At 41.1% G+C, this 25,392-nt stretch overlaps 1 protein-coding gene across 2 annotated transcripts in view; it reads right to left on the bottom strand.

The window, feature by feature from the left end:
• Window positions 1–25,392, bottom strand: part of GLI3 (GLI family zinc finger 3) — a 211,373-nt gene that overhangs the window by 62,906 nt on the left and 123,075 nt on the right. For both annotated transcript variants that reach the window (XM_054160988.1, XM_054160989.1), the window contains 2 exons: window positions 6,359–6,564; window positions 1,163–1,309 (listed from right to left, as the gene is read on the bottom strand). In XM_054160988.1, coding sequence (XP_054016963.1) covers window positions 1,163–1,309; window positions 6,359–6,564 — 353 coding nt within the window. The remainder of the gene's footprint in view (window positions 1–1,162; window positions 1,310–6,358; window positions 6,565–25,392) is intronic.

The raw sequence follows: 25,392 nt of genomic DNA, 5'->3' as shown, positions 1-25,392 counted from the left end.
AGGACAGACTACTTGTGTGGGTTTATTATATTTCCAAAGTGGGTTTGAGTTATGCTACATTGCTGTTAAGATCACAATGCAATGCTATACTGAAGTAGAATTGAGGTCAAAAAACTTCATTAAAAACTCCTCCATTATCAAGGTGGCAGAATGAAAATAGTTTCCCTGCCCAGCTTCACAACTATCTGCCTTGCCTGATTCTTGTAAAAATTGTTGGTCGTTCAGCTACTTCACACTCCCAGGCATGTGCTTTGCAGGGGTAGCTATCTATATTCCCTTGTGTTCCAGAAGTAAACTCCCAACTCCCACACTCCTTGAGACCAGCAGCTATGGCATACAGCCAACCACAAGGAAGAAGAAACTGCATGCTAACAGAGATTGTTAAATGCTGTAGGACAACAAGGTGGTCTAATGCTATTGTACTGCTCTGTACTACTAAGCAAGACTCAGCAGTCACCACCTTTTCTTGTCACCACCTTTTATTTCCCTTGTTGGAAGAAGAGAGTACATCTCAAAAGACATGTAATAAGCATCTAATGACTAGAGGGGAGTGCTCTGCATAATCCCTTCTGGCAGCAGCAGTGAGCAGTTTGGAATGGAGTGCTCTCTTTCCTCCTTCACCAGAGAAAGGGAGACAGATCAGAGGTCTGAAAGATGCTGAAGTGTAGAAAGAAGGCTCTTAATAAGGAAAACTAATACAGGATCCTTGAGAATTCAGCAAGCTGCTTTATTTTAGAAGTGGTCTTAAAGCCTATCACTCTCTATGATACACAACTTGTAAGAATGGCTACCACCCTCTAAGGAGGGGAGCATGCTTTCTTAAAGGAAAACCAGATGTAAACCTTTTATTAATAGAAAGATCATCAGGGAACTATCCTAATAATGGAATTGAGTTACTGGTTGTGAGTAGAAAAGGACATTTTCTCAAGCCCCACTGGAAATAGAATTTACAACCTGTTTTCAGCAGCAGTCTTGTCCCTCTCCCAACTCACTTGCAAAGTTTACTTCCAGACGTGATGTAACCCTTGTCCCCTAGGCAATCACTGCTTTGGCTCTCCAGCCTCACCTCTCTATCTGTGTGCAGGTCTCCTGGGTCAGACCAGGAATGACCTCTGCAGTTCCCTTTGTAGGACTCTCTGCATTTCTAGAAAACATCACTTACTATCCATGGCGTGAAGATATTCCATGTGAAGAGCACCAGCTCCTGCAGTGGCAGCTGAAGGAATGATGTCTGCATATGGGCTGCGCTGGCCTGCCAACAGAGCCATCTGATGGTAATACTCAGCTGGACTGACGCCAGCGTGTGGAGCTAAAAACACAACATAAAATGCACCATTAATGATGTAAGATAAACAAGAAGGAAAAGTTTTATCACACTGCTGGTTTCTCTGGCTATTAAACCAGCTTGTTTATTTTTAATGCAATGCAACATCTGCAGAGAGCCACCACTAGTCAATACATTCCAACAAAAGGGTACTGCAAAGGCACCATTCAAAACCCAGCAAGGCATAAAGTATTAATGAGCCTGGTGATCTCATATTTTTATATTTATTATTAAGTGACCCAAAAAGTGACAGGCTGACAGCAATGGAAACTAACATGATTTATTTAGTGACATAAAAGAGCAGAAAAACCTTTTGAGAGCTTGATTCCCATTTACCTCATTCCTGGCCCAAAGGACTCCATCTCTAAGGTAACAACTCAGCTGAACGTCCATAAACATTAAAGTTTCTGGAGCCTATGCTTAGAGGACCAGAAGATTTTCAACCACGGGGTCAGTTTGTGTATAAGTTAAGGAGCTAACAAGGGCAAAGCACATTTTCAGAACAAATACTAGCTGTCCATGAACAAAAAGGAGCACTTTTTTGGGAGGACAGCTGAAGTCAATGAACGTAGCCATCCCATCCTTCAAAGTTCACATGAACATATCTGCAGAGTGAAAAACACAGGCCAGACGGATTCTACATCCCAACAGTGACGCAGTCATCTGATAATGACTTATGCTATCCTTTCTGTCCTGTAAAGATATGCAAACTTTCTGTTCCCCCCCAGTTTTCAAGCGTGCCAACAACTAGTGGTCAACTGCACAAACAAAAAATCCATGTAATTTTAATACTGTCTCATCTCAGCAGGCTTCAGATGCTACAGTAAGTGATGAGTCATTTCATGAGTTTGTGTGAGAAGTACTCATAAAATAAGCTGGGCTCTATCTCCCTGATTCTGACTCCAACTTGTTCTGTGACCAGAGGTGAGAAGCTGCCTTTTCTGCCCTTCACTTGTCCCACTTGCAGAACTGTTGAGATTTCTCTACACTCTGATGACTAGAAAATGGTGCATCCATTTGCCTAAACCACTTCAAGTTTCTTCAGTTTTTGGGCTACATTCCCATAGATTATTTTTGTATTATTCATATTATTTTAAGAGTTGTTTGTTTGTTTTTTTTTTTACCTCAGCAACTGAAACTTGAGCGGCAACAAAATTTTAAGCTGAAATCCTTTGAATTATGAACTTAACCTGAATATTGTTGCTTACACAGTATCACTAAAAAGGGTCATTTATATTTAGATTACAGAATCAGACCTTAAATTTAATCCTTAGAAACAAAGAATCACCATTTACACTAAAAGGAAGTAAAGAGAGTTTATCTCCATTACCTCCAAACTCCACTGCACTGGAGTTTGGAGAGAAGTTTATTCAGCAAGATTCCAAAATGTATAGTTTATTTTTAGCAAAGAAAATGGAAGAATGTGCTTTTGATGTTGTAAAGCTAAACAAAACCAATTTCAGGAAAGATTCAGAAAAAAAAATCAAAGTACATCAAACAGGAATAGGAATGACATAAAACCGAGCTAAGACAAATTAAATGTTGTTGGCAGTTTTTGCAAATTACAAATTGATTTCTCAACTTAATATATTAAAACCTGCTTCAGCCACAACCACCACCTTCTGTGAAACGGCAACAAAAACATTCAGACTGAATTTTACACGAGGAGTAAATCACACTGAAATACTGATTCAACTAAGTTTACAGTAGTAGGCGGCCATCGTATCTTTCCAGACATATTTAAAGTGCTTCCTGAGCTTTCTGACATAAGTGTCTGGGTTAACTAACAACAACATTGGCTGCAAACTTTAAAATGAACTGCTGCAGGAAAGAGTGAGCACATAATTGCGTTATTAAACGTTCCATACACTGAGAAATGCTCTGATGCTCTCTAAAGATCATTCTTTACCACCTTCTTCAAACATAAAAAATTAGCCTACAAAATGATGTATTGTATAAAGGGTAAATGAAGGGTAAATGGGAAGGCCCACAGACTTGACTTTTCTCCTGTTTATTGCAGGGGTGCTTCAGCTTTAACCATGCCTTTTTTTGACAAGGGGAGGCATGTGCTTCTGCACTGTGGGCGCTGCTGAGCTTTGTTTGAGCGCTCTGATCTACACACACCAACGACTCAGTCCTTAGCCATGCCTTGGTCTCTCTGTGTTACTCAGAGGAGTCCCTGGCCACCCTCAACCCATTGATCCTGCTGGGCAAGATGAAGTGACAAGACAGGAGGCACTCCACCATTACTGCTGCTGTGGCAGTCATTAATTACAGCTGGCAAGATGTGTAGAGAACGTGAAACTAGCCCTTGTTATGTTATAGATTGTTTTGGCTCCCAACCATCTTTAGATCTCAGTCAACAGACTAAGCCAAATAGTATACTGACCTAATTATCTAACTGGCCTACAACAATTAGGGTAACAAGAAAAATCTCACTGTCAGTAGAATAGTAACAACTTCCAAGTTTTCATAGTTCAAATACTATACAACTGAAATCATGGTGTCTACCACATTATCAGTACATTATGTGAATGTGCCTATTTAAATTACAGCAAGGGTAATTGCTGTAATGACCAAGCCATGACTTGAACCACCTGATCCCAAGAACCCAATAAAGTATTTCACTGTTCTACCTACCACACAACAAACTACGGGTTCTGGAGGGTAAGCATGCTGTTCTACTGAACTATCCCCAATGCCTCACTCAAGTTACTCTATTTTCACAAAGTACTGCAGAACAAAGTGCTGGGCTGTGCTGCAAAGGTGGTCAAAGCTGAGCTGTGAGCCTAGAGGAAACATGAAGTTATGTGCATTTGTTTAAAACCCAAAAAAGAAGATTAAGCTAGTAAGCTTAGTTTGTACTCATAAAGGCTATGGTTATGTGTACAGTCTGTGATCCAAGCTCAGGGGATGAGTGTTAAGACAGAGGCTACTCAACTGAGGTGTCCACACCTGAGAGACTGCCATCTGAAAGCCTGTAGATATCCCAGGCACCTACACAAGCCTGGCAGGTATAAGACAGGCCTTTGAGGCAAACACAACTTCTCTGAGGCAGCAGCTTGAGTTAAGGAAAGGTATCTAACACCCAACCCCTCCACTGAAGAAAGATGACTCTTAGCACTGTGGTAGTTATGACAGAGCTCCAGACTCAGCTGGTAACATCTGAGTGTCTACACCTGGGCAAAGTGAATAGTTCTCTGAGGCTCCACTGCTTGCATCACATAGAACTCACTGTACTATCTAAGAGCAAAACAACACACCAAGTTAAAAGGCAGATTTCTATACTCTAGAGACCTAAATTTAGGTGTCTGGAACCAAAATCTAGCCTGAGACATCCTAAGTTTCAGAGAGATTACCACTAGCTTGGTGAATATAACAAAGCACCTCTAGGAGATCTCTGCCTTCTGGGGAATCAGCTGGGTGCCAGTTCAGACACCCCAGTGTATCTCAGAGAGCACTATGTGCCCATATCTATTTAAGTGAATTCAGCACTCTGTATCTCAGACCTAGAACCTGCACAGGTTAATGTCACACAGTTGTGTGAAGGGTGATTTCCTTCCCTCCTTTCTTTCTAAAGGCAACTGGAGCATAACCTAAGCACTAACTAAATACTGCAGGAATGTGACCTGAAGGTGACTGCAAGAAAGATAGCAAAGTGTTCTGTGAATTAACTTTTGTGGAAAGGCCAAACAGACATTGCAAAGGTTTTCCCAATTTATGCTGTTGCATTATAGTTCTACCATATTTATCCTGGATCAAAAGCTCAAAACTTCCCCGAGTCCAAATATGAATTTCTAAGCATTCAAACTGTTCCTTCAAATTTATTTATTTTTAATACTTTAGTTAAAATACAAAGGGTAGAATTAACAAGGATTTGTACAACATCCAAAGAGCTGCCAGGAAAACCCTATGTGCATGTCATACACCTTGACTGACAATAGGTCATTAAAATTTATTCTCATAAGAATATGTGCCCATAATTAATGGATTAACTGTAAAGGTATATGCTCTTATAAGTGAAGATTAATTAGTTATCCATTTGGATAGAGTGCACCACTCATTTTTCAAATTCAGCTAAAGGCAGTTTAACTCTGTTTGGTAAGTTTCTGCATACACTAGGAAGAGTCTTCTCCTAGTTCAAGTAACAGTTTCATTATCTTCACTATGTGTTTGTTTCCAAACACATAATATTTTAGCACTCTTCAGCAAATGCTACAATTTGAAATGTCACATTGCTTGCTGTTACTGAAAAACCTACTGCTAATAAGACTGCACCTTTCTGGAAATCTGTTCATTGCTCACTTCAGCAAAATCCCCATTGAAATGAAAAGGCAATGTGCCAATGAGACAAGAGTTCACCTAATCACAGGAGGTCGTTTAAACCCAAATAAGCTGGAAAGCAATATCCGGAGTCACACCAAGACCTGATTTCAAGTACACTGCCCACCATGAAAAGGGGACAGCCTGATCAGCAGCCACTTTTATGTTAGCATCACTTCATTTGACCCTGTACAGGCAAGGGTAAACTGAAATAATTCTACATAACTTGTAACAGAACCATTGATTACATATGACAAATCAGTGCATGCTTTACATGATCAGAAAATACTGTTTTAATGAACAAGTCTTTAGCAGGTGAGAAAGTCCATGATGCACACTCCTGAAGAAACTGGCTCAAACCATCAGATTTCTTGGGAGATCAGAATCACAGCCTGGCTCTGCTTCACAAACAAAAGAGATCACAAGAAATACACCACCCCACCCTTCCAGCTTAAATTTTGAATGAGGCAAGGCTGCCTTTTCCTGCTCCAACCCCCCCCCCCCCCCGCCCCTTCTCCCTGAAGTTTCAACATTTCTGAGATGTACAAATGAGCTGTGATCGGCTGATGAAGTATTGAAACATTTATGACATAATGAATATGTCTGACAAACCTGCTGAAGCTGCTTTGAACGAGGGGGAAAAATGTTGACAAGATTAATATAACTTAAGTTGCTACAATGACAGAAAACAGGAAGCCTGTCTTAACCCACCGTCTGTTGGGCTGAGTCCACGGGCTGCCGAGATCATGGAGAGGGACGGGCTGCTGTGCAGGGACCTGATGTAGTCCATGTAGGGGTTAATGTATGGGTGAGGGGTGCTGAAGGGAGACTCTGAGGTGGCAGCAGGATTTCGGTGAGGTGAAATTCTAAGGAATGGAAGCTCTGAGTATGTTGGGCTACTAGATAAGGCAGAAGGCCTGGAAAACAAAAGACAGAAAAACAAACAAAAAGCAGCCAGGTTAGCAATATGATAAAATAAAAATACTATAAAGGTAACACATTCATTTCTTGAAGAGTAACAAATGGATTGCACATGCAAGAACTTCCACTAGAGTCAACTGCCTAGAAAGAAAAAGGATAGGAAATTAATTCTTTTATGTATCCATTATTAGGAACATTTCTCTGATCAGTTTTAACATGAGTTTATATTTGAGTTAATCTTTGTATTCCTCAATACCCTCTCCCCATGGAGTTCTGCAAAAAATCATTTCAATTAGTGTGAAACACACACCCTGTAGACCACATACTAATTCCTGGTGCAATACAGAAGACACTGAGATGCTGAATCATTTACATCTTCAAAACCACAGGGCTGTTGGAAAAAGAGTTTTGAGAGCTACACTGTGCCCTCTTCCTTCACTCACCAGATTGCTGTTCCTGAAAGTGCAAGATTGCATGTTGATACAGAAGTAATTTCAGAAGACCCAAGCTCTGTAGGCCATTAAGACAGATGGGTCTTTTGGAGGACTTTTTATTGTTGATATCCCTTCCCATGAAAGCTGCTGAAAACTTGGTGGCAAAGGAAGGAAGATTGCTGCCTACCTTTTTTTTTTAGCATGGCACCAGAGACTTCAACAAGACCACACTGATGAACTACCTCTTTCCCGCAAAGTGAGAACTGTGTTGCCTTCTCGGGCTATGAAGCTGTGATGAACCATGGCTGAAAGCTGAGTTCACAGCTGACAAAAGATAACTAACCTGCTGTAACCCTCCCCATTACCCTACACTGTTGACATGACAGCATCCGGGCTCTCTGTAGGGACCTTCATCTCACAGCATCCCGCCTCCAAAGGCACTGGAACGAGGCCAAAATTTCATCAGAAGGGGTTGGAGTGCCTGCCCTTGCCAACCTGCTCTTTGGCAAAAGACAATGATTAAGCCTGTCATGCATTTGCTGTAGTCCAACTGGCTGACCTGAACTAAATGCCTTTTTGTCCCTGTTTTTCCAATTAATTTAGCATTTATACAGCACAGACACAGGCAGCAGCTGTGAGAGCAGTGAGGGCAGCCTGTTCCTTTGATGCTGCTGGCTTACAAAGAATAATAAAACAAGAAATATTTTTTTTTCCTTTAACATATACATACCATGATCAATAGAGATAGTTGTCATCACCTAAAAGACCAAGAGAATGTAATCTTACGTAGGAGCCAATTCAGCCCCACCATCAGTGTGGAAATGCTAGAGCATGAGTGGAAGAGAGATCAAAGTTATGCATTCCTAATACAGCATCAGCTTCCCTGCCACAAAATCCATGAGGGCATGTAAAATGTAGGAAATAAAGGGTTTTAGTTTGTGCATTTCTTCCTTTTTCCCCCACCTCCCTGTTTGCCTTTGTGTGTTTCCTGCCCTTCCTAGGCTTTCTGCAAGGTAAACCAGTTGAGCCTTGCCACATGAAATGACCTCCTAGCTCCAAAGTTGGTCAAAGAGCTGCGTTTGTTCTCTGCTGGCAGCAGGTACCAGCAGGACAATAGTGACTGGCACCTGAGCAAGTGACCCACATAAAGCCCAGTCATTCACGGGCACACCTTCCATGTATCTAAAACACACTGAGAACCTGAAACCACAAGCTGCTTTCCATCACTGTGCCAAACAAGCATCCCCTTTCCTCAGAACACTTTTTCTCTGCACATTCTTGAAGCACCTTTCTTTTACTGTGGAAATTCAGCTTTACTCTTGTTGGTACTATGAAACCCAACCAGCCATCAAACATTTTCTGCCTCATGGTTCTCTTTCAGGCTGCGTGTGGAAGGGAGAAGCCTTGAAACTCATGGTGATGTATGAAGTAAAAATACCACAGCTAGGTATCACAATTCATTTCCCATTCTGGCAGTGAGGAAAATATAGTACAGCAAATGTAATACAAGAGTAAGAAATAAATTTAATTTGGATATCATTTTACAAGTATTTTTTTCTAATGTAATCTCAACTCAGAAATAGACAGAAACCTGAAGAGTGTGCAAGGAAGCAGGAGCCCTGGCCTCATCTGCTGCTTCTCCAACAGGACACTGTTTAAAAAGCTTGGTGAGTTCTGCTTTGGGTCTGAGGCTACTTTGTGGGATGCAATGAAGCTTCAGCATGAGAAAAAGCAGGGACACTTGGAGTGACACTGCTTGAAACTTTATACCTCAATATAAACTATGGGAAGGCAGAACTTGCTCTGCATCCTCTCCTACAGAGTTTTTCCAACAACATAGTGCCCTAAAGCTTCCTTTAGAGAGAATGAGTGAAACAGATGCACTCTCTTTTCTGCTATGGGTCTGCTCCAAGAAATCCTGCAAAGTCAACTCAAATTTAACACAAATTCTATCATACTTACAGTGCTTGTTTGAAGTTGGAGGTCTCCAGGTTTGGGAGTAGAAGAGATCCTATGGCTGTGTTTTATCACTGCAATCTTTATTCCAGCCCACTAGGCTGATTCTAATATTCTCCCACTAACCTTGATTACATCTACACCCTTGATACAAAAGAGAAGCAGCAGAACCTGGTCTCAGCTGTGAAGGCATTTCCTTTCTGTCCACACTACCTTCCTGCTCACCCCTAAGATGCCAAAATGCTAACCACCACACAGGTCTTCCTCCTCCCCACTAACCTCCAGCCTGCCCGTTCTCCCTGCCCCACCCCTGATGCTATGGAGAATCTCACCTACTCATCAGGAGGATAGTGCCCACATGCAAGGCAGTTGAGCTCAGCATAAGGGCAAACAGGTGTGTTTGTTCCTCCTCCTTGATGAATGCTGGAAAGGTGTCTGCAGAGTCTTGAAAACTTCCACAGTCACACCAATTCAGCAGCTGCCAGCAGCCATCACATGTATGGCAAATCACAAAATGCCTGAAGCCACTTTTAATTCTCATGCTTTTCCTGAAAATGTCTGAAGCACAGGTGAGCTGCACTGCACATTTCAGTTATTACTCTTGAAAAGGGTGTCTCATTTTGGTTTGCTTCTTACAGCTGCAATAGCTGAAGTCTGCACAAGACTGACCAGCAGCAGGTTTGGATTTTAACTGCCACAAAAACTGAACAAAGTCTTAATTCTTTCTTAGCCCATGCAGTCCTAGCTTTTAAGTGGGCAAAAGAGGATCCTGGCAATTTGAGAAAGGACGCAGCCAGCATGAATGAGCTAGACATAGTCCAAAGTGTTCTGCATGCACTTGAAAAGGATCACAGTTTTCTTCCATCAGCAGAGAGAATGGGGTTAGTTGGACTCATCCCACACCTTTAGATTGTCTTTTGTACCTCTAAGCATTAGCCAGTCTTACAATGAAAAAAATAAGGTATTCCAAACTCAAGTGGGAAGCCTACTCCATTCTTTGGTAATAAGAGAGTGGCTAATTCATGCAGGTGAAGTACTGCAGTCTGACTCTGACTAGAGGCAAAAAAACCCAGATAGGTAAGCAAGCACAAAGCTTGTTGACTTCAGCCACCCTCTTTTCATAATGCCATACTGACAGAGCTCAGAAGCATAATTCCCAGTCTCTGCCCATGTTCCTGGTGTGGTACTGTGAGGTGTGACAGGCACCAGATCAGCTCCAGATACTAGGCTGGAGCAGTCACAGCATTTCCTACCTTACCTCATTTTCCCTTTCTAACTTGCATCCTTTCTCTCACCTACATTCCTGAATTGCTCCTGTGGCACAAGACAGAAGGAATGTACAGGTGGGAATACACAATCCCTTAAATCCTGTACATTTAAAAAAACAAAATATTTGGTGATTTTGAGACTGACAAATGAAGACTGACAAAGATATTAACTTCAAGCTAAAAGACCTTTAACTGTTCACCCCCTTCCAAACTAACTCACCTAGTTTTATCATTCATGTACACCTAGGAAAGAGAAAGGCAGTGAAGCAGCCCAAAGTACCATGAAACAAGCTTACATGGGTTTACACTTGTAACTGAGTAAGGGTGGTTAGTACAGGAATTGAAGGAGGGAAAGGATGGGAAGAAAAGAGACCCAGTTCAGGGCACTGGGGTGCACCAAGAGCCAGCTGCTTCCTAAAGGAAAGCATGCCAGGAGACAGGGTTAACACCAGCAAAGACAATGCCCTCTATGCCACCAGATTGCAGGTAGGTGACCAGAGCCAGGTGCTGATAACAGGGTCCATTAGAAGTCTTTGACAAGGGAAAGTGACAAACCAGGTCTGGGCAGCCTGTCACGTGCAGAAGGAGATAGGGCAGAAGACAGGACAAGAGGCAAGCTGCACTGTGTCTCTGAGGGGTCCAAACTGGAAGACGGCTATCTACAGTGCAGGTACTGAGCTCAGCCAAGAGCAGGATCAGAGACGAGCATTACCTAACAAAATAGCTCAGGCAGAGACTAAAGGGCCCAGATGAGCTTAAAAGGGGTGTGGGTGGATGTGCTATTTTGGACTCCCTAAACTGCTCTAAAACATGGCAGAGTACCCTTCACTAGCAGTGGTTTCTAGAAGCAGACGTAAAGCCACTCAGCCAGCCACAAAGGTCTGTGTCACAGGAAAATCTGGATGGAAACTCAGAGGTTGGTTTAGTGTTAAGAGAAGTAATCTGTCACAAATGGTTCCCAAATAGCTTTAAGCTATGCTTGGGCATAAACCTCTTCTAAGCACAACCTATCTTAAAATAAATAAATAATAAAATCATGGTGATTTAAACATTCCCTGATTTGAAAGGAAACTGTAACTTCAGGACTGGAAATTTTAATGCCAAGTTATGTCCTGATAAATTTTTAAATGGCTCTTTTATGAAACTGTTGAAAAATACATTTATATTGAAAACAGCAAGTGATCCTTAACTATAACATTGTAAATATGACACAGAGCTGAGGTTACAGATGGAACAATAATCTATCTCACAGAACAAAGCTTGTCAACGAAGTGAGATGAAATACTGTAACATAATCTAATTTATTATTGCCTTTTCATCCATCTTGCTATATTATGAAAGTGTCAAAGTTCAAACCTTGATATTTAATCATTTAACAGTACGTTATTCAATGCAGGAGCAAGCACTGATGGCATAGCTCTCATACCAATGATATCCATACTGTTCTCTGATACCTGTTCAATTCAGCCCTGCCTGGAGAACTGAAGAATGTTAAATTCATTAAACTACCTATGATCCTTTTCTTTCTTCTTTTTGTTTTAAACCCTTCTCCTTTCAACATTCTTCTGATACCTCTCCCCAAAACATTAACTCTTTTATTTCTAGTAGCTCCTGAAAGATGAACAAATAATAAGGACTTTCTTGTTATGTAGTGACTCCTATTTTAAAGTACATGGCTCCATTTCTTTGGCAGTATCTCCTGTGTTAAATGAGTATTGTTTGTTTAATGCCATAGCTACTTGTACAGACTGACCCTTCAGCACCAGCAGGCAACAACTGCTTAATAAAAGGCTTTCATATTACGAAAGCTGAGCTGTTAAGAAAGTAATGCTTGATCTTGAAAATACAAGCGAGATCAATTCCAAGTTGTGATTAGCCCAAATGATGAAGTTACTCCTCATTGTTACAATCACCTAAATGGTTGTAGGTGCTCAGTGAATCAGGCTCAGGCAGCTAACTATATGCATAAGTTATATATAAAAATTAGAGAGTCAAATAATCATTTTGCTTCTCAAAATCTTCAGTGGTTATTCAACCCTATACCAACTGCAACCATTAGGAAACTGTTCAATGAATTTAATTGATAAAATCATGGTTATGATCTTCATAAGCACAAAGTCCTGACCCAATTCTGCTCTCCCCAGAACCATCAGTAAAGTTTCCACTGACTTCAATGCAAGGAGAGTGAGGCCAGTCCTGAGTATTCTTAAAATGCAATTTCCATGGTACCTTTTCTCTTTGCACTTCTATCTGGACCAATAAATGCATAGTATGGAAAATCAGTAATATTTTAATATTTAACTTGTCTTCAGAAATCTTGTCTTCAAATAGGCAATTCACTCCTCTGAAATAATTTGTTGCCTCAAAGTTGCTCTATTGAGTTCTTGGTCTCAGGAATACTAAGCAAATGATTTTGAACATTTAAAGAATTAAGAGATAATTGAATACAAGAAAACGTTAGAGGATACTTCACACCAAAGAGCTCAAGTGCTATAAAAAAGTTAAGCACTGCTAACTGTAATTTGTTAGTGGTGCAAAGAAGAAGAGAGAAAACAAGAACATGCCCTAATACAAGAAAGAACCTTGATTTCCTGTATCACTTTCCCTGTTCCAATGCCCAGTCAATATTCAGTTTACTTTTCCTCCAAAATTCACACTGGTACTGTAGTCAGTGCCGGGACATCACAGAATTGGATTGGGCAGCAAAGTTCCATTCAGTAGATCTACAAACAAATAAATCACTGACAGGTCAGTGCCTGTGTAGTTTAGGCATAAGAGAAACTAGAGCTCTGGTTTGTTTTCCATCAGCTATGTGCTGTGCTGCCTTGGACAAGTTTGTTGACTTCCTCATCCACTGTTTCCTCATGTGTAAAACTGTGGTAAAGCACTCAGACTGTTCAGTATCTACAGTGGAAAGGTCAGGCCAGGAGATCCTATGCTATTAATATCTTTCTCATTGAGGCAAGGAAAATGCCTTACAAAATATATGCAGTTCTGGATTACAAATAACCTCACATAGGCTTAAAACAAAACGTTTCTGTCTCATAAAGTTAAAAGTACTACTGGGGAAGAAAAAGAAAAGACACAAGTGACTGCACAAGAGATGTTCATGGTACTGGAAATCATGCATGACAATTAGCTGATGAGCCACAGCAAAAGAATATTACTCTGGTTCCCCTTTCCTTCTTTGGGAAGTGCTAACATTCTGTAGTTACAGTTAAAAATTGGCCACATTAATCAAGGCACTAAATCCTTAGTCAGTGACTGTGTTCCTATTTTTCAGCTGATGGACTGCCTGAACACAGGTCCAGCTTTTTTAAAAACACCCTCTGCTACCTGTAATACGTCACAAATAACCCAACCAGCAGCTTGAGGAGTCTCTCAAGAAGAGTTTGCACTTTAAAAAGCAATGAGTACACATTCTGTTACTTAGTGTTTTGTTTACCTAAGATCAGCTGCTACACCAATGACCTTCACCCCACAGCAACACCTGTACTGACCACAGAGAGAAAGTGCTGCTCCAGATGCCACGGAGTCAAGGCATATTAATTTCATTACCCAAGTCTTGACATGTGTTCCCTAAATTTGTATGCAGAAATGGTTTTGACCGATTTTTAAAAAAGATTTCTTTATGCAAAACCCAAATAAAACCATACACTGACCCCCAGTATTTCTCCAAGCCAAGCCCAAGCTTCTTGCTCTCCTTCTCACACAATGCTAACTCCCCTGTAAAGACCTGTCTCTTCTTTTCCTCTTCTCTGCCACCAACCACTCTCACTGCCTCCCAAGACTCCTCCAAAACATTGTCCAGCTTGCCTATCTTTCCTTCAAACTCTTCTCAGGAATGCTGCAAATATATCTTTGGCTAAATGAGGATTACATGGATTTACTTGGCAGTGTCTTTGCTTGTACAAAGAGCGCAAACACACAAAAAAGTGACCGGCTCTAACCACTCCCTTCAAATGCCCCTTGCCTTTTAGATTTCTAGGAGATGTCCTCTTGCAAATTCTGTGGCAGCTATGTAAGCTTTCTCTTCTACAACTACCCAGCTGGTGACCCTCTGCTAACACAGGCTTCTCTGCCGCTGGCCACTTCAGTGCCCAGTTTTGGTGAGCCAGAGTGCAAATGGGGCAAAGGCACATCTCATGACCCTGCTGAGGAACAAGGGACAATCTTCAGGGTGAGGAAAACAGCTGGGGCTGGTAACCCCTGGGACTAGGGGAGCTGACTCACCAGGGTTTTGCTTGCCAAAGCTCTTCCTGGCAGAGCTCCTTGTATTTGCACAACACTCAGCAGAACTCTGATCCTACGTCTTGCTGCTGGACACTGCAGCAATGTAAACAGCAAACAAAAGTAATGCTGTGATTTCCATTGCTCACTTCTGCTACAGCCTTTGCTCCCTTCTGTAAACAGTACGTAGAGTAAGACCCTACAACACCTAAGCTTAGTGCTGGTCCTCCACTGCCTTCAGCTAGTTCCAATCTATTGCCTCCTGGTCGTTTATGTGTTAAGGACAATGTATCAATGCATTTGATGCAGAACTCCTCATCACAGATATAAAACAATATATGGAATAAGCCTTGGAAAAGCATTGTTAGACTGCTATGGACCTCCACATACCATTCCCTCTTCAAACTATGCTGCAGCACAAAATGCAGCAAGAACATCTAAAAGGTCTAGTGCAACCTCATTATATGCCGTCAGTAACAGACTGGACAGTAAAATTACCAACTGCATTCCTACAGCAAACTTCCCTGCTCTGCAGTTCTCTTTCGATGCTCTTGAGGTGGTCTCATTTGCCATTCAAATGTTAGCCTGCTCTCGTTACTGGCAGGGCCTGCCATCTCTTAAAGTGTTTAACCACAGCAGCACCGCCATATAAAGATGTGGGCATATAGAAGTCCTGACGACATTCACCTACCCCTTGCTTCCTTCCCTTTCCCCTTTCCCCTCCCTCTCCTCCTGCAAAAGAGAGGGTCAAAGGAGTGTCAGAAGCTTTCTCACACTTAATGCTGTTAAGTCAGCTAATTGAATAAACATTTGTTTAACATTTGCTCCTATTTCACTAATGCACTGTGAGAATGAGAAGAATTTTATTCGCCTTGTCCCCCATCCTCCCCCTTCCTCAGGAGTGCCACTAGCTGTTATCACAGTGACTAATGTGCTGTATGTGGCCATTATAGTCTTCAACTCTGAAATTACACCCAGGATGAACGATAGGCTCTGCCTGTATGCTGATTGGAGTTGGATGATGATTGATTAGAAGAAAGTCAGACTATGTAGCCATGCAAAAAGAACTGCACTAAGCCACAACCTTAAACACTAAAGAGTGTTTCACCAGTGGCTTCAGAGCTATTAGATGTTTTCATAGAAATAACATTTCTCACATCCAGGTTTGCACATTTTATCTTTATTCTTTCAAATCCTGAAATTGCTTGGATAAGGGGGTTTTATATATATATATTTATTTATTTATACACGTTTCTAAGAGTAGCCTGAACTTTTAGGGGAAATTGAAGAGGCTTTGTGTCAAGTACAGCTAAATCCAGCCTTTCTATATCAAACCTCTGCTAGAAAATTACTGTGCAGATGATAAGGCTGAAAGATATAATAAAAAGTGACTCTACTCAATTTACACTGCAATATTGGTATGACTGAATATTTTTCATTCAGGTGACTGATAAAATCACTAAAGTGTATTGCAGATAAATAAAGGAGGCTTCTGTCAAGAATAAACACCATTAATCATGAAGTCTCACCCTCTGAGTGGCTCTGCTATGCAACTGCACAAATGTACCATCAGAAGTGGCATGTGACCCACTGCCTTCTTTCTTCCCCTGGCTCCCTGGTGACGCTGTCTTCTTAAGAAACTTTTTCCCCCCTGCCTTTACAACATTTCAAAGCCCTGTAATATCTTTTCTATTTAAGTTTATGCCTGACTGCAACTGAAATCTAAATTTCAGTGACGATACACTCGGCTAAAACTTGATCCCACGAGACGAAGTGAACCAATGCAGACTGTGATCACATTGCTTCATTTCCAGCATTACAGTGAGAAGCATTTAAACTGATGAGGATGAGGTCTTCATAATTCTAAAGCTGAAACAGGTAGGAAAATTTTATCACCTTCCCCAAGCCCTCTTTCCTTTTTCTCCCCAAATAACATTTTCTTACTGGTTTTATTACTTAGATTCACTGTTTCCAAATAGGTGCTGAGTTTCTTTTTAAACAGATGAATCTGACATTTCTCAGCAGCACAAATCTTCCTGAGCAGATTTGATGGGTCTCCTTTCTAAAAGCAACTTCCATGCTAAAACTGAACATGTGCTGAGACTTATCCAGCAAAAGCACAGTCACACAGAAAGAACACCAGACAACTTAAGCAACCTTTTTGTAACCTGTTTAAAAGCAAGTGATGATTCAATAGTGGCCATGTTATTAAGCCAGAATGAAGCAGTGCCCTACACACTAATGAGGTTAAAAAATGTAGTTAGGTCTTCAAGTTAAAGGCACTCAGCAAGCAGTTTGCTCGGCAAAGACCAAGTGTGTGTTAGAGCAGAGGACTAATCACACAGGCAGAAATCAAATCGACTGGAAGAATTAGGAGACTTGCGGCCCCGAGGAATGTAATTCATGCAGAAAAGCAGTTGTCAGAGCCAGGCCAGGGAACTGTGTGGGAAGAAAGCAAAATAAACAGCTCAACAAAGAAAACAAAGACACTCAAATAGTGGCTTTTCTAATGCTTGAGTACACTGAAACTTCAGTGGGAGCACATGACAAAAACCTCATCAAAGATGACCTCTATACAAGCAATACATTGGTGAATGGTGCACTGGTTCAAAAACGTTCAGAAAATGCCTGGAGATCTTTAAAAAATACCCTTGAAGTCGTTAGGCACAAAGGAGAAACCGCAGATACTGATGTGTGTGCAGCACAGAGAAGACGACAAACATCCAAATAGTGCAAAGCTAAGAGAGCTGAAATGGTTTCTACAATGACTCCTGATTTCACTGTCTACCATTCACAGATCAGAAGAGAACACAGCCTGATGCAAAGACTTCCGCTGATGTGCAGCAATATTCCCCTTGGAAAACGGGCAGCGCTAATTGGGATCCCCTTCTGCAGCATGTGGACCAGATTACTGCATTCACTCAGAGGATTGCCTGACCAGAAAGAAGATCTTAAGGCTGGTTCTCTATCTCAACAAACCTCACGTGACATCGTCAGGAAGTTTTTCTTGTGATGGGTATGACCCACGACAGTAAAATCAAACTCTGAAATCAACTAATATATGAATTTCATAAGATACTCTGTTCTATTAAAAAAATAACAAACTAGTTCTTTCAACTCATAGGTTTTTACTCCTATTATTTAATGTTTTTAAAATTGTAGAGAATTAAGCTTTTAGCACTTTTAGTACTTGAGAATCTCTCTATCCTCATTTCATTCATTCACTGATGAGTTTTCTCAGCCCTGCCAGTGGAGAATGCCACGCTCACTATTGTTTCAGCACATTTCAGCTTCTCTTCTTTCCTTAACTCCTTCCTCCCGCTGAGGCAGGCATTTCTTCTGGCAATGCACCCACAGAGCCTCTCGCGTTACCTCAAATGAACACTTTCCTCAGCATCTTGTCCCCGATGCTAAGAAACGCTCCTTTCACAAATTCAAAACCAAACAACCAACACCCCCCCCACCCCCCCCACCCCCCCCCCCCCCCGGGCTTTCATTTCCAATGCCTACTTTAAGTCATGTCCACAAATCACAAAACTAGAATCTGGGGGAAGAGAGAAAGCTTTTTTTCAATCCTAATTTTATATGCTAAAAAAAGGTCTGAACTATTTAAAACAAAAGCCAAGTTGGTGAGAAAAAAAGACAAATTCAGTGACTGAATATCTCTCCTATTTTACTTGCTACATAAATTTGGTTGTGAATGGAATATTTATCTCAAATTCTAACTTTAAAAGGACTACAGCCCTGACAAAAATAGTAATGTGAAGGTTCAGCATTAACCACTTTTCTCAAGGAGTGTCTGTATTGGCTTTGCACCTCTGTACTAACACCAGCAGAGAGCCCAAAAGTGATATTCACAAGGATTAGTGACTATTACTCAACAGTGTTATCAGCTAGAGTTTCTCACCTAACACTACTACCTGCTGCAGAAAAAAAAATTAATTGTACAGATGTACAGACATTTCTGTACAAAAGTTTATGTAATCACATTTATGCATCAAATACATAGATTATTTTCTGAAATGTCTCCCCTCCTCAAGTCAAATCCATGACATGGGGAAGAAAAGCCATTTTGAGAGTGCAGCTCAGTGACAGTTCCAGACACACAGTACACACGTATGCTGTACCAAGGACTATGAGTCAAGGAGTGACCTTATGAAAACTCAACAGCTTCTTCCATTCTCTGAGCACCACCACAAACAGCAGGTGACCCACAGATCAGCACTGACCTCCATAAGGCCAGAAGGATTCACAAGAATATGAAGCACAATTTACATCAAAGGTGAATGATGCTAAGTTAGGAGGGGGAAAAATGATCTGCTTCGATAGTCACCTATCTAGCATCAAAGGTCCAGGTGTGGGAGCTGGCTAGAGTGAAAACAAATCAGAGTGGGAAAAACTAAGTTTTCATGTTGGACTAAGAAGTTTTGTTTCAGCCAAGCCAGCTTCTTTCTTTGCTGCTGCAAGCACTGAGAGCCATTGTGGTGCTACATAATCCGCACTGCAAGTTGGCTCTCACAAATGGTGAATATATAATGGCTGAACACCAGAGTTATCAGAAGAAACAAGAGATAAAGGCTTCACACTGCTGCTCTTACTGTATTTGTGTGCAAAACTGCAACTAAAAAAAGCTTTTTTAGGGGGTATAGCTGTAACTTCAACTAAACTCAAGAACCACAAATGGTTGGGGACATCACTTCAAATGTGACTGCAGGGAGAAGTATTTGAAAAAAAACATTAAGTGTAAAGCAAATCAATGTCCTACCTGCACATTTTTTAGAGAGGTAGCAAATTCAGGTTGAAGTCTTTGCAGCAAAGGCACTACCTATATGCTGGAAGCAGTATTAGTTCTCTGAACAGAGCAAGTAGCTAGGCATGCAGATACAAAACCCCAGGGGAACAAACTGGCCAGTTTGAAACACACCGGCACCAGGCAGGACATCTACACTTCTGGCCCCTCAACACCTCTGCAATTCAATATCTTCACAAGAGTAGAAGCACAGTTCCCAGGAAAGGTGTCAGGAATGGAAGCCTGAAATCTGAGGAACAACTATGGTAAGCCAAGACAGAGGCATCTGCCCAGCTTTCTTGGTACTGTCTTGATGATGTACGCTGATAGTGATCTTGCAGGTCGAAGCAGAGAACATCTGATTGCCCCTGGTCATTCAGCTGCTGCCCTCCCCACCAAGTCTGTCTACAATGTTGTTAAATGGGGCTATTTGCGTTGGTGGCCTCTATAAACTGGAGGAGACCATCAATCTTTTCTTCCACAGGCCAGTGGAAAAGGCATGATAAATCTAGGCTGAATTTCAACAGGAGATACAGGACTGAAAGATGTGTATCTTTAAAGAGATAGCCACTTAAATCTGATATGTTTAGAAACTCTCCCTCATACGAAATACTCCCTAATTTTCTGTTGATCCTTAACACCAACGGTCACAGCACCTCATAAATAATGCTTTCAAGAAGATGATATATCAGTTTGTTTCTTCAGAAGCTTTGTATTCCCAGCTCATGAACTTCAGGATGTTTTTCTTCTGTGTCTAACCTCTGTGGGGTCTCCAGAAAATTACCAACACCCCTATAACGAAGTCATAATGTATCATAGGGTCAGACCTACACATTCAGTGCTACAAGGGACTAAGAAATGTATATTCTTGCCTTGTCACTAATGGCGATTTCACAGGCCCCAGTTTCAATAAAGAACTTCTTCTAAAATGAAGTCCCCAGCCCTTCCTTGGCCATGTAAAGCATCCTGAGAGCAAAGATCAAATAGCATAACATTTTTCTTTAAATCATTTCCTCTATTAATCGATAACAGCAGTCACAAATGTTGGCCCAGCCTACCCTGAGGCACACAGATAAAACACCCATTGAACACATTCTTCTGAGTGGAATTAGGGTCTTGTCCTTTTTTTTTTTCCTTGTCCTGCCATCATATAATAAAGAATATGCAAGACATGGCTTGTTAGTCTCCCACATCCCAGAAACACAACCAACGGCTATTCAAGAGCCTGCTTTCTGTTACAAACATGCAAACAAATGTAGACATATACATTTATATAATGTAGTAGGGTGAGTAAAGGGTGACAAAAAGGGAAACAAGGTGTTATTTAACTTCTGGTTTTTTGCTTCCTTTGAAGGAAAAAAAAGAGGTTTGAACTAAATTTGGTCCATACTTCAAGATTATAGGACGTGATGTCTTTGTTGAGGGAGGAGGGAGTCTAAGCCAGGGAAATACTGCATAAGAGTATGATGAAGACGCTCTGTGCTCCTCCGCTGCAGATCTACTCATTGTTCGCTTTTCTTCCACTTTATACCTAGCTCTCACTTTAGGGACTTTCAATTCACACCACAGAAATCTCACCCATACACTTAAAATAAAAGAAAGGGGAAAGAAAGAAGGCTAAGACTTAACATTTCAGTTCTCTTTGAAGCAAGATTTAACATGAGTGGAAGAATTGTACTGAAAAAAACAGGAGTCTGTCACAGTCCAGTACCTCACAGGCCACTGCAACAAGTTTGACAGCAGCCTCTATAGAGTTGGCTTGCTTCTGGTTCACTGCACGTGAATACCACAGTCAATATCTGCTCACTCGACTAATACTGCTGACTACAGCACAAAGAACACAGGAATTTTGTTCAAGAAACCACAGGCTCAGAGTCTCTGAATGTGGACTATATTTAGAGCTTGCATTCTTTGCATCTGATAACAGAATGAGATAATAGAAATTTCAAGCAGCAGAATTCTAGCATTGCAGCTATTCATTGTACTTTTGGTTACATTCAGGTGAGGAACTATCCACATGTTCTAAATGTTTTTGTCCAGGAGTATTTTTCCTACTTGTTTTGTTCATGTTTTCCTTCTAATTTTTTTCAAACTCTGTGTAGCTCCTTTCATTAGTTTTAAGTGCAAAGATCTAGAACAACTCAGTCCATGATAAATGCAAGCAGAGATATTCAGGCACGCACACATACACACAAATATGCACACTTGCAGACACATCTGCACAGCAGGAGTGCCCCAAAAGCTCCAAGTCATGCTTAGTTATTCCTCAGTCTACAGAAAAACACACAACATGGTGTCCCCAGGCAGGACTTCACTGTCCATTCATTTTGCTTCCATCATCTCTTAATTCATGCTGGTTTGAAAGCCTGCCTTAGGGAACCACTTCTCACTGGCAGCTGAGAGTTTGTCTAAGCAGCACCGTTAACTACCCAGATGGGGTAAATCAGCTAAGTGGCAGCGCTGTCCAGTGCCGATAGACAACTTACTGCTGATAAACCTAGGAACTATTTCTCTCCAGCATCACCTATACAACCTCTTTTGGAATTCCCTTATCTGAATTGGACAAACTTGTGCCACTCTGCCTCACAGGTGGGGCTCAGGCAATCGATTCCCTTTAGAGCAGCACAGGAGCGTTCCCCAGGACCACTTGAGGGCTTTTCCCTTTTGTTTCCCGCCTTTGCATTGCCCCAGGAAGTTGCCCTGGAAGTTGGTGCTGCTACTGAGTGCCCATATTGTGAGGGGTGCTCAGCTGGCCCATGCAAGCCTACATTTCTCATTAAGGCTGCAAGTGCTTTTTTCAACATTAAAATATGAATGGAAGATAGGGGAGGAAGTTACTACCAAAGGATTTTTAACAAAACACACTCTTGTATTTTCTAAGCTTTTCCTTCCACGTTAAAAACCTCACCAATACATTCCTCTTATCTCAATGGCTGTAACTTCCCCAGCCATCCTGAAATCAAGCTGGCTGTGTGAGAAGAACAAAGAGCCTCTGTTAACGCAATATTTATCTGCTGCTATTGTTTCTCCTTTATAAATCTGTAGTTCCTTGGCATTACAATTAGCTACTCCAGAGAAAATGATTATGTCACAAAATATTATCCGCCACAGAAACAGATGAATGATGTGAAGCAAATGTAATCTGGTGCGCTTAGAGGCAATTCTGTTGACTTTCATGTAAATGTGCTAGCTAAAAATGGGAATTATTTTTTAGCTGTGAATCCTTATTTGATCTAGAATTTATTTGCCAGCAGAAATGAACTTTTAAATACAATATTATTTCCTCAGTACTGCTTTCTTGTAGGAGGAAGAGAGCAAATATGTGAGAAAAACAGAAGAGATGATCTGAGCATGCAGAAGCTTCAGACCACAACTTACCTAAACGAATCAATGGAACTGAACAGCTACATTAAAAAAAAATTTACCTATTTTTAACTACCTTTTGGCGGTTTTTACCTTTTTGAAGTTTCTCTCAGAAAGAAAAAAGAAAAAGAATTAAAAGACTCACGCACTGTTGGGGTTTTCCCCCCTTGCAATTCAATATATGCCACCAATAATTTGCTTTCCAAACATTTCCCAGTTTCAGGCAGTTTTTAAAACCAGTCTGTTTCTGAAGCTATTCTGCGAGCCTGCTTGCACAGGAGAATTTATGATCTGCAAGTCTTAAGGTAAATATTACTAAACAAGTGCCAACAGCTAAACAAAACACTGAATCACTGTTTTAAATGATGCAACGCTACACACCGAGTGAGAGCTCGCAGCTCTAGTCTAGACTCAGGCTTCCACTTCCCTGCTTTCTAAAAGGCTTGGCACTGAATGAAAATTCTCTGCTCAAGTTTATGTGGAGGCATCTGGCCCTGCTCTTTCCCGTCTGTGAATTACCATCGCAGCACTGCTCTGTGACCAAGAAAAGCCATGCATGTTGCTTGCAGAGCCTACAACACACATATCCACGGCATAGAACAAACTCTGAATAACCTTAACCAGTCACCAGACCATGCTGCTCCCTTCTCACAGACTTGCTGTAAATATCCTCCAGGCTATTAGCAGCTGCTTATTCTCAATGCTGCACTTCACTTCCAGAGGAGGGTTTCTCGGGGTACTGCTTCCAATCTTATACAAGATTTCTCCCTATTTACAGAAAATACTTTCATGGATGATTTTTGAAAGCTGTAACTAAAGTCATCGTTTCATATCCCAAGAGCTGCCCAGTCCTTCTTCGATGGCTTCTGGCTAAACCATACAACCGGTTCAAAAGTCTTAAAGCAATTAAAGCCAATTCAAGGAGTGATGTTTTTCACACTGGGAGGGGCTCTCCTTCCCACTGTGAAAGGATCAATGAATGCTCTGACAAGATGATAAGACTCCTTGCCAAGTCTCCAGCTTAGGGGAACACCGAGGTAGAGCAGCAGGTAAAAGATTTCAGGGGTTTGAATGTTAAGTTTCCTAAACGATAAATAAAAGCTCAGGAATGAAAGTGAAAAGGGGGCTGGGAAAATCTAAATGTCCTATGAAACACACAGCAAACAGTTTCTCTCACAATGAAAGATATTTTGCAAAGCAAATAGTTTAATCTTCACGCATTTGGACATCCCACATTGTGCCGTGCAGCCCAAAATCAATGGCCAATGAAAGCTGGGCATCTGGGCCTGATCCTTCTTTTCTTCCCCGCCTTCCCACCTTGTGTAAATGGTAACTGCATAAATAAGATTTGAAATAATGTATCTAAGAAGACTTCTCTTTTTATCAGCTTGAAGCTGGCTGCCAGTGAAGCACATGCTTGCTTTAGCACCAGTGCATTCACACTCATGTCAAGCACATGCATCGCTTTGGTGCGTAAGGCTGCCAAACTCAGGAGACAGTGGCCTCAGCAGTGAGGAAAAGCTTGGAGTACCATTGATCCTAGGAAACTACAAGACAGGAGCTTTATCTTGCAGCTTCCTCCTTGCAAGGGCAGCCTCCTCTGGCTGTAAGCCTATGGATAACATCAATGCACCCACTATCAGATTTGCCTGCTCATGCTCCTTTACTCACAGACCAGGGCAAACCTAAAACAGCATGGCAACAGTAAGAGAGATGGGGACAAAATGGATGAACGTTTTGGTATCTTGTAATACCATTAAATAAACTTCAAATGTCTACTAGCTCCCTCCAACGTGTGCATTAACTGCTCTGAAATGTACACACCTTCAGTGCAATTCAGTAAAGGTGTGGTAATGAATGAATGACCAAGAATGGTAGCTTCCCAAATTGCTGTAGTCCAATGTGCCAGTAGAAGTTTGCCTCTAAGGAGCTTTTTCTGGTGGCTGGGGTGTGTGTGTGTGTGTGTGTGTGTGTTTGAATAAATAAAAACTCTCACCTTGGCCAAGTCATATTTTACAAGGTGTGGAACTATGAAGTTATTTACGCTTGCACTGTTCAGACACTTACTCTTCCTCTGCTCACTGCTAAAAACTCTCATTCCAATGAAGTCACTGCTAACAAAGACATCTGGCAATTGGAAGAGTTAGCAGATAGTAAGCCTGTGATTTGGTTCTTGAAGAGTAAAGTAGTACCATGCTTATGTTCAAATAAATACCCTCATTAGCAGCATGATTTTTAATTACTGCACACCAACTGCAGAAGGCATCACACTTTCCTGGACAGCCTAGCAAATGTCAAGGACCAAAACCATAATTCAGTTTCAGTTTCTCTTTTAGTACCTTGCTTTAGAGATCAAAATTGAAAATCAAGGAAGAGTTAGGGAAAAACAAAGCAAAACAAAACCCCTAAACAAACAAATAAACAATAAAACCCCACCAAAACCAAACCAAACAAGCAAGAAATAGCTATTATTTCTTTTGGTATGTTTTAACCATAGGATATTTATTCTATGTATTCTATGTATATTTAACAAGCAACTTCAGTTGCCAGTTTAATGAAAAGTACCAAAACTGAATTAAAATTTACTGGAGTATTTGTTTAAAAATTAAAATTTAGGCATTAGATTTTGAAAAGGAAAAAAACAAACAACCAAACAAACCCAAACAAACCAACCCCAACCAACAACCCACAACAAACAACAAAAACCAAACAAGGAAAACACAAATTCCAGCTCCAATTACACTGTTCGTATGTTGCTGCTAAAGAACAACTTCAGTTTCATAC

Source organism: Dryobates pubescens, chromosome 4 (assembly GCF_014839835.1).
Source record: "Dryobates pubescens isolate bDryPub1 chromosome 4, bDryPub1.pri, whole genome shotgun sequence".
NCBI lineage: Eukaryota > Metazoa > Chordata > Aves > Piciformes > Picidae > Dryobates > Dryobates pubescens.
The sequence above is the reverse complement of the archived record's forward strand: the minus strand, read 5'-3'. Positions and strand labels throughout refer to the sequence as shown.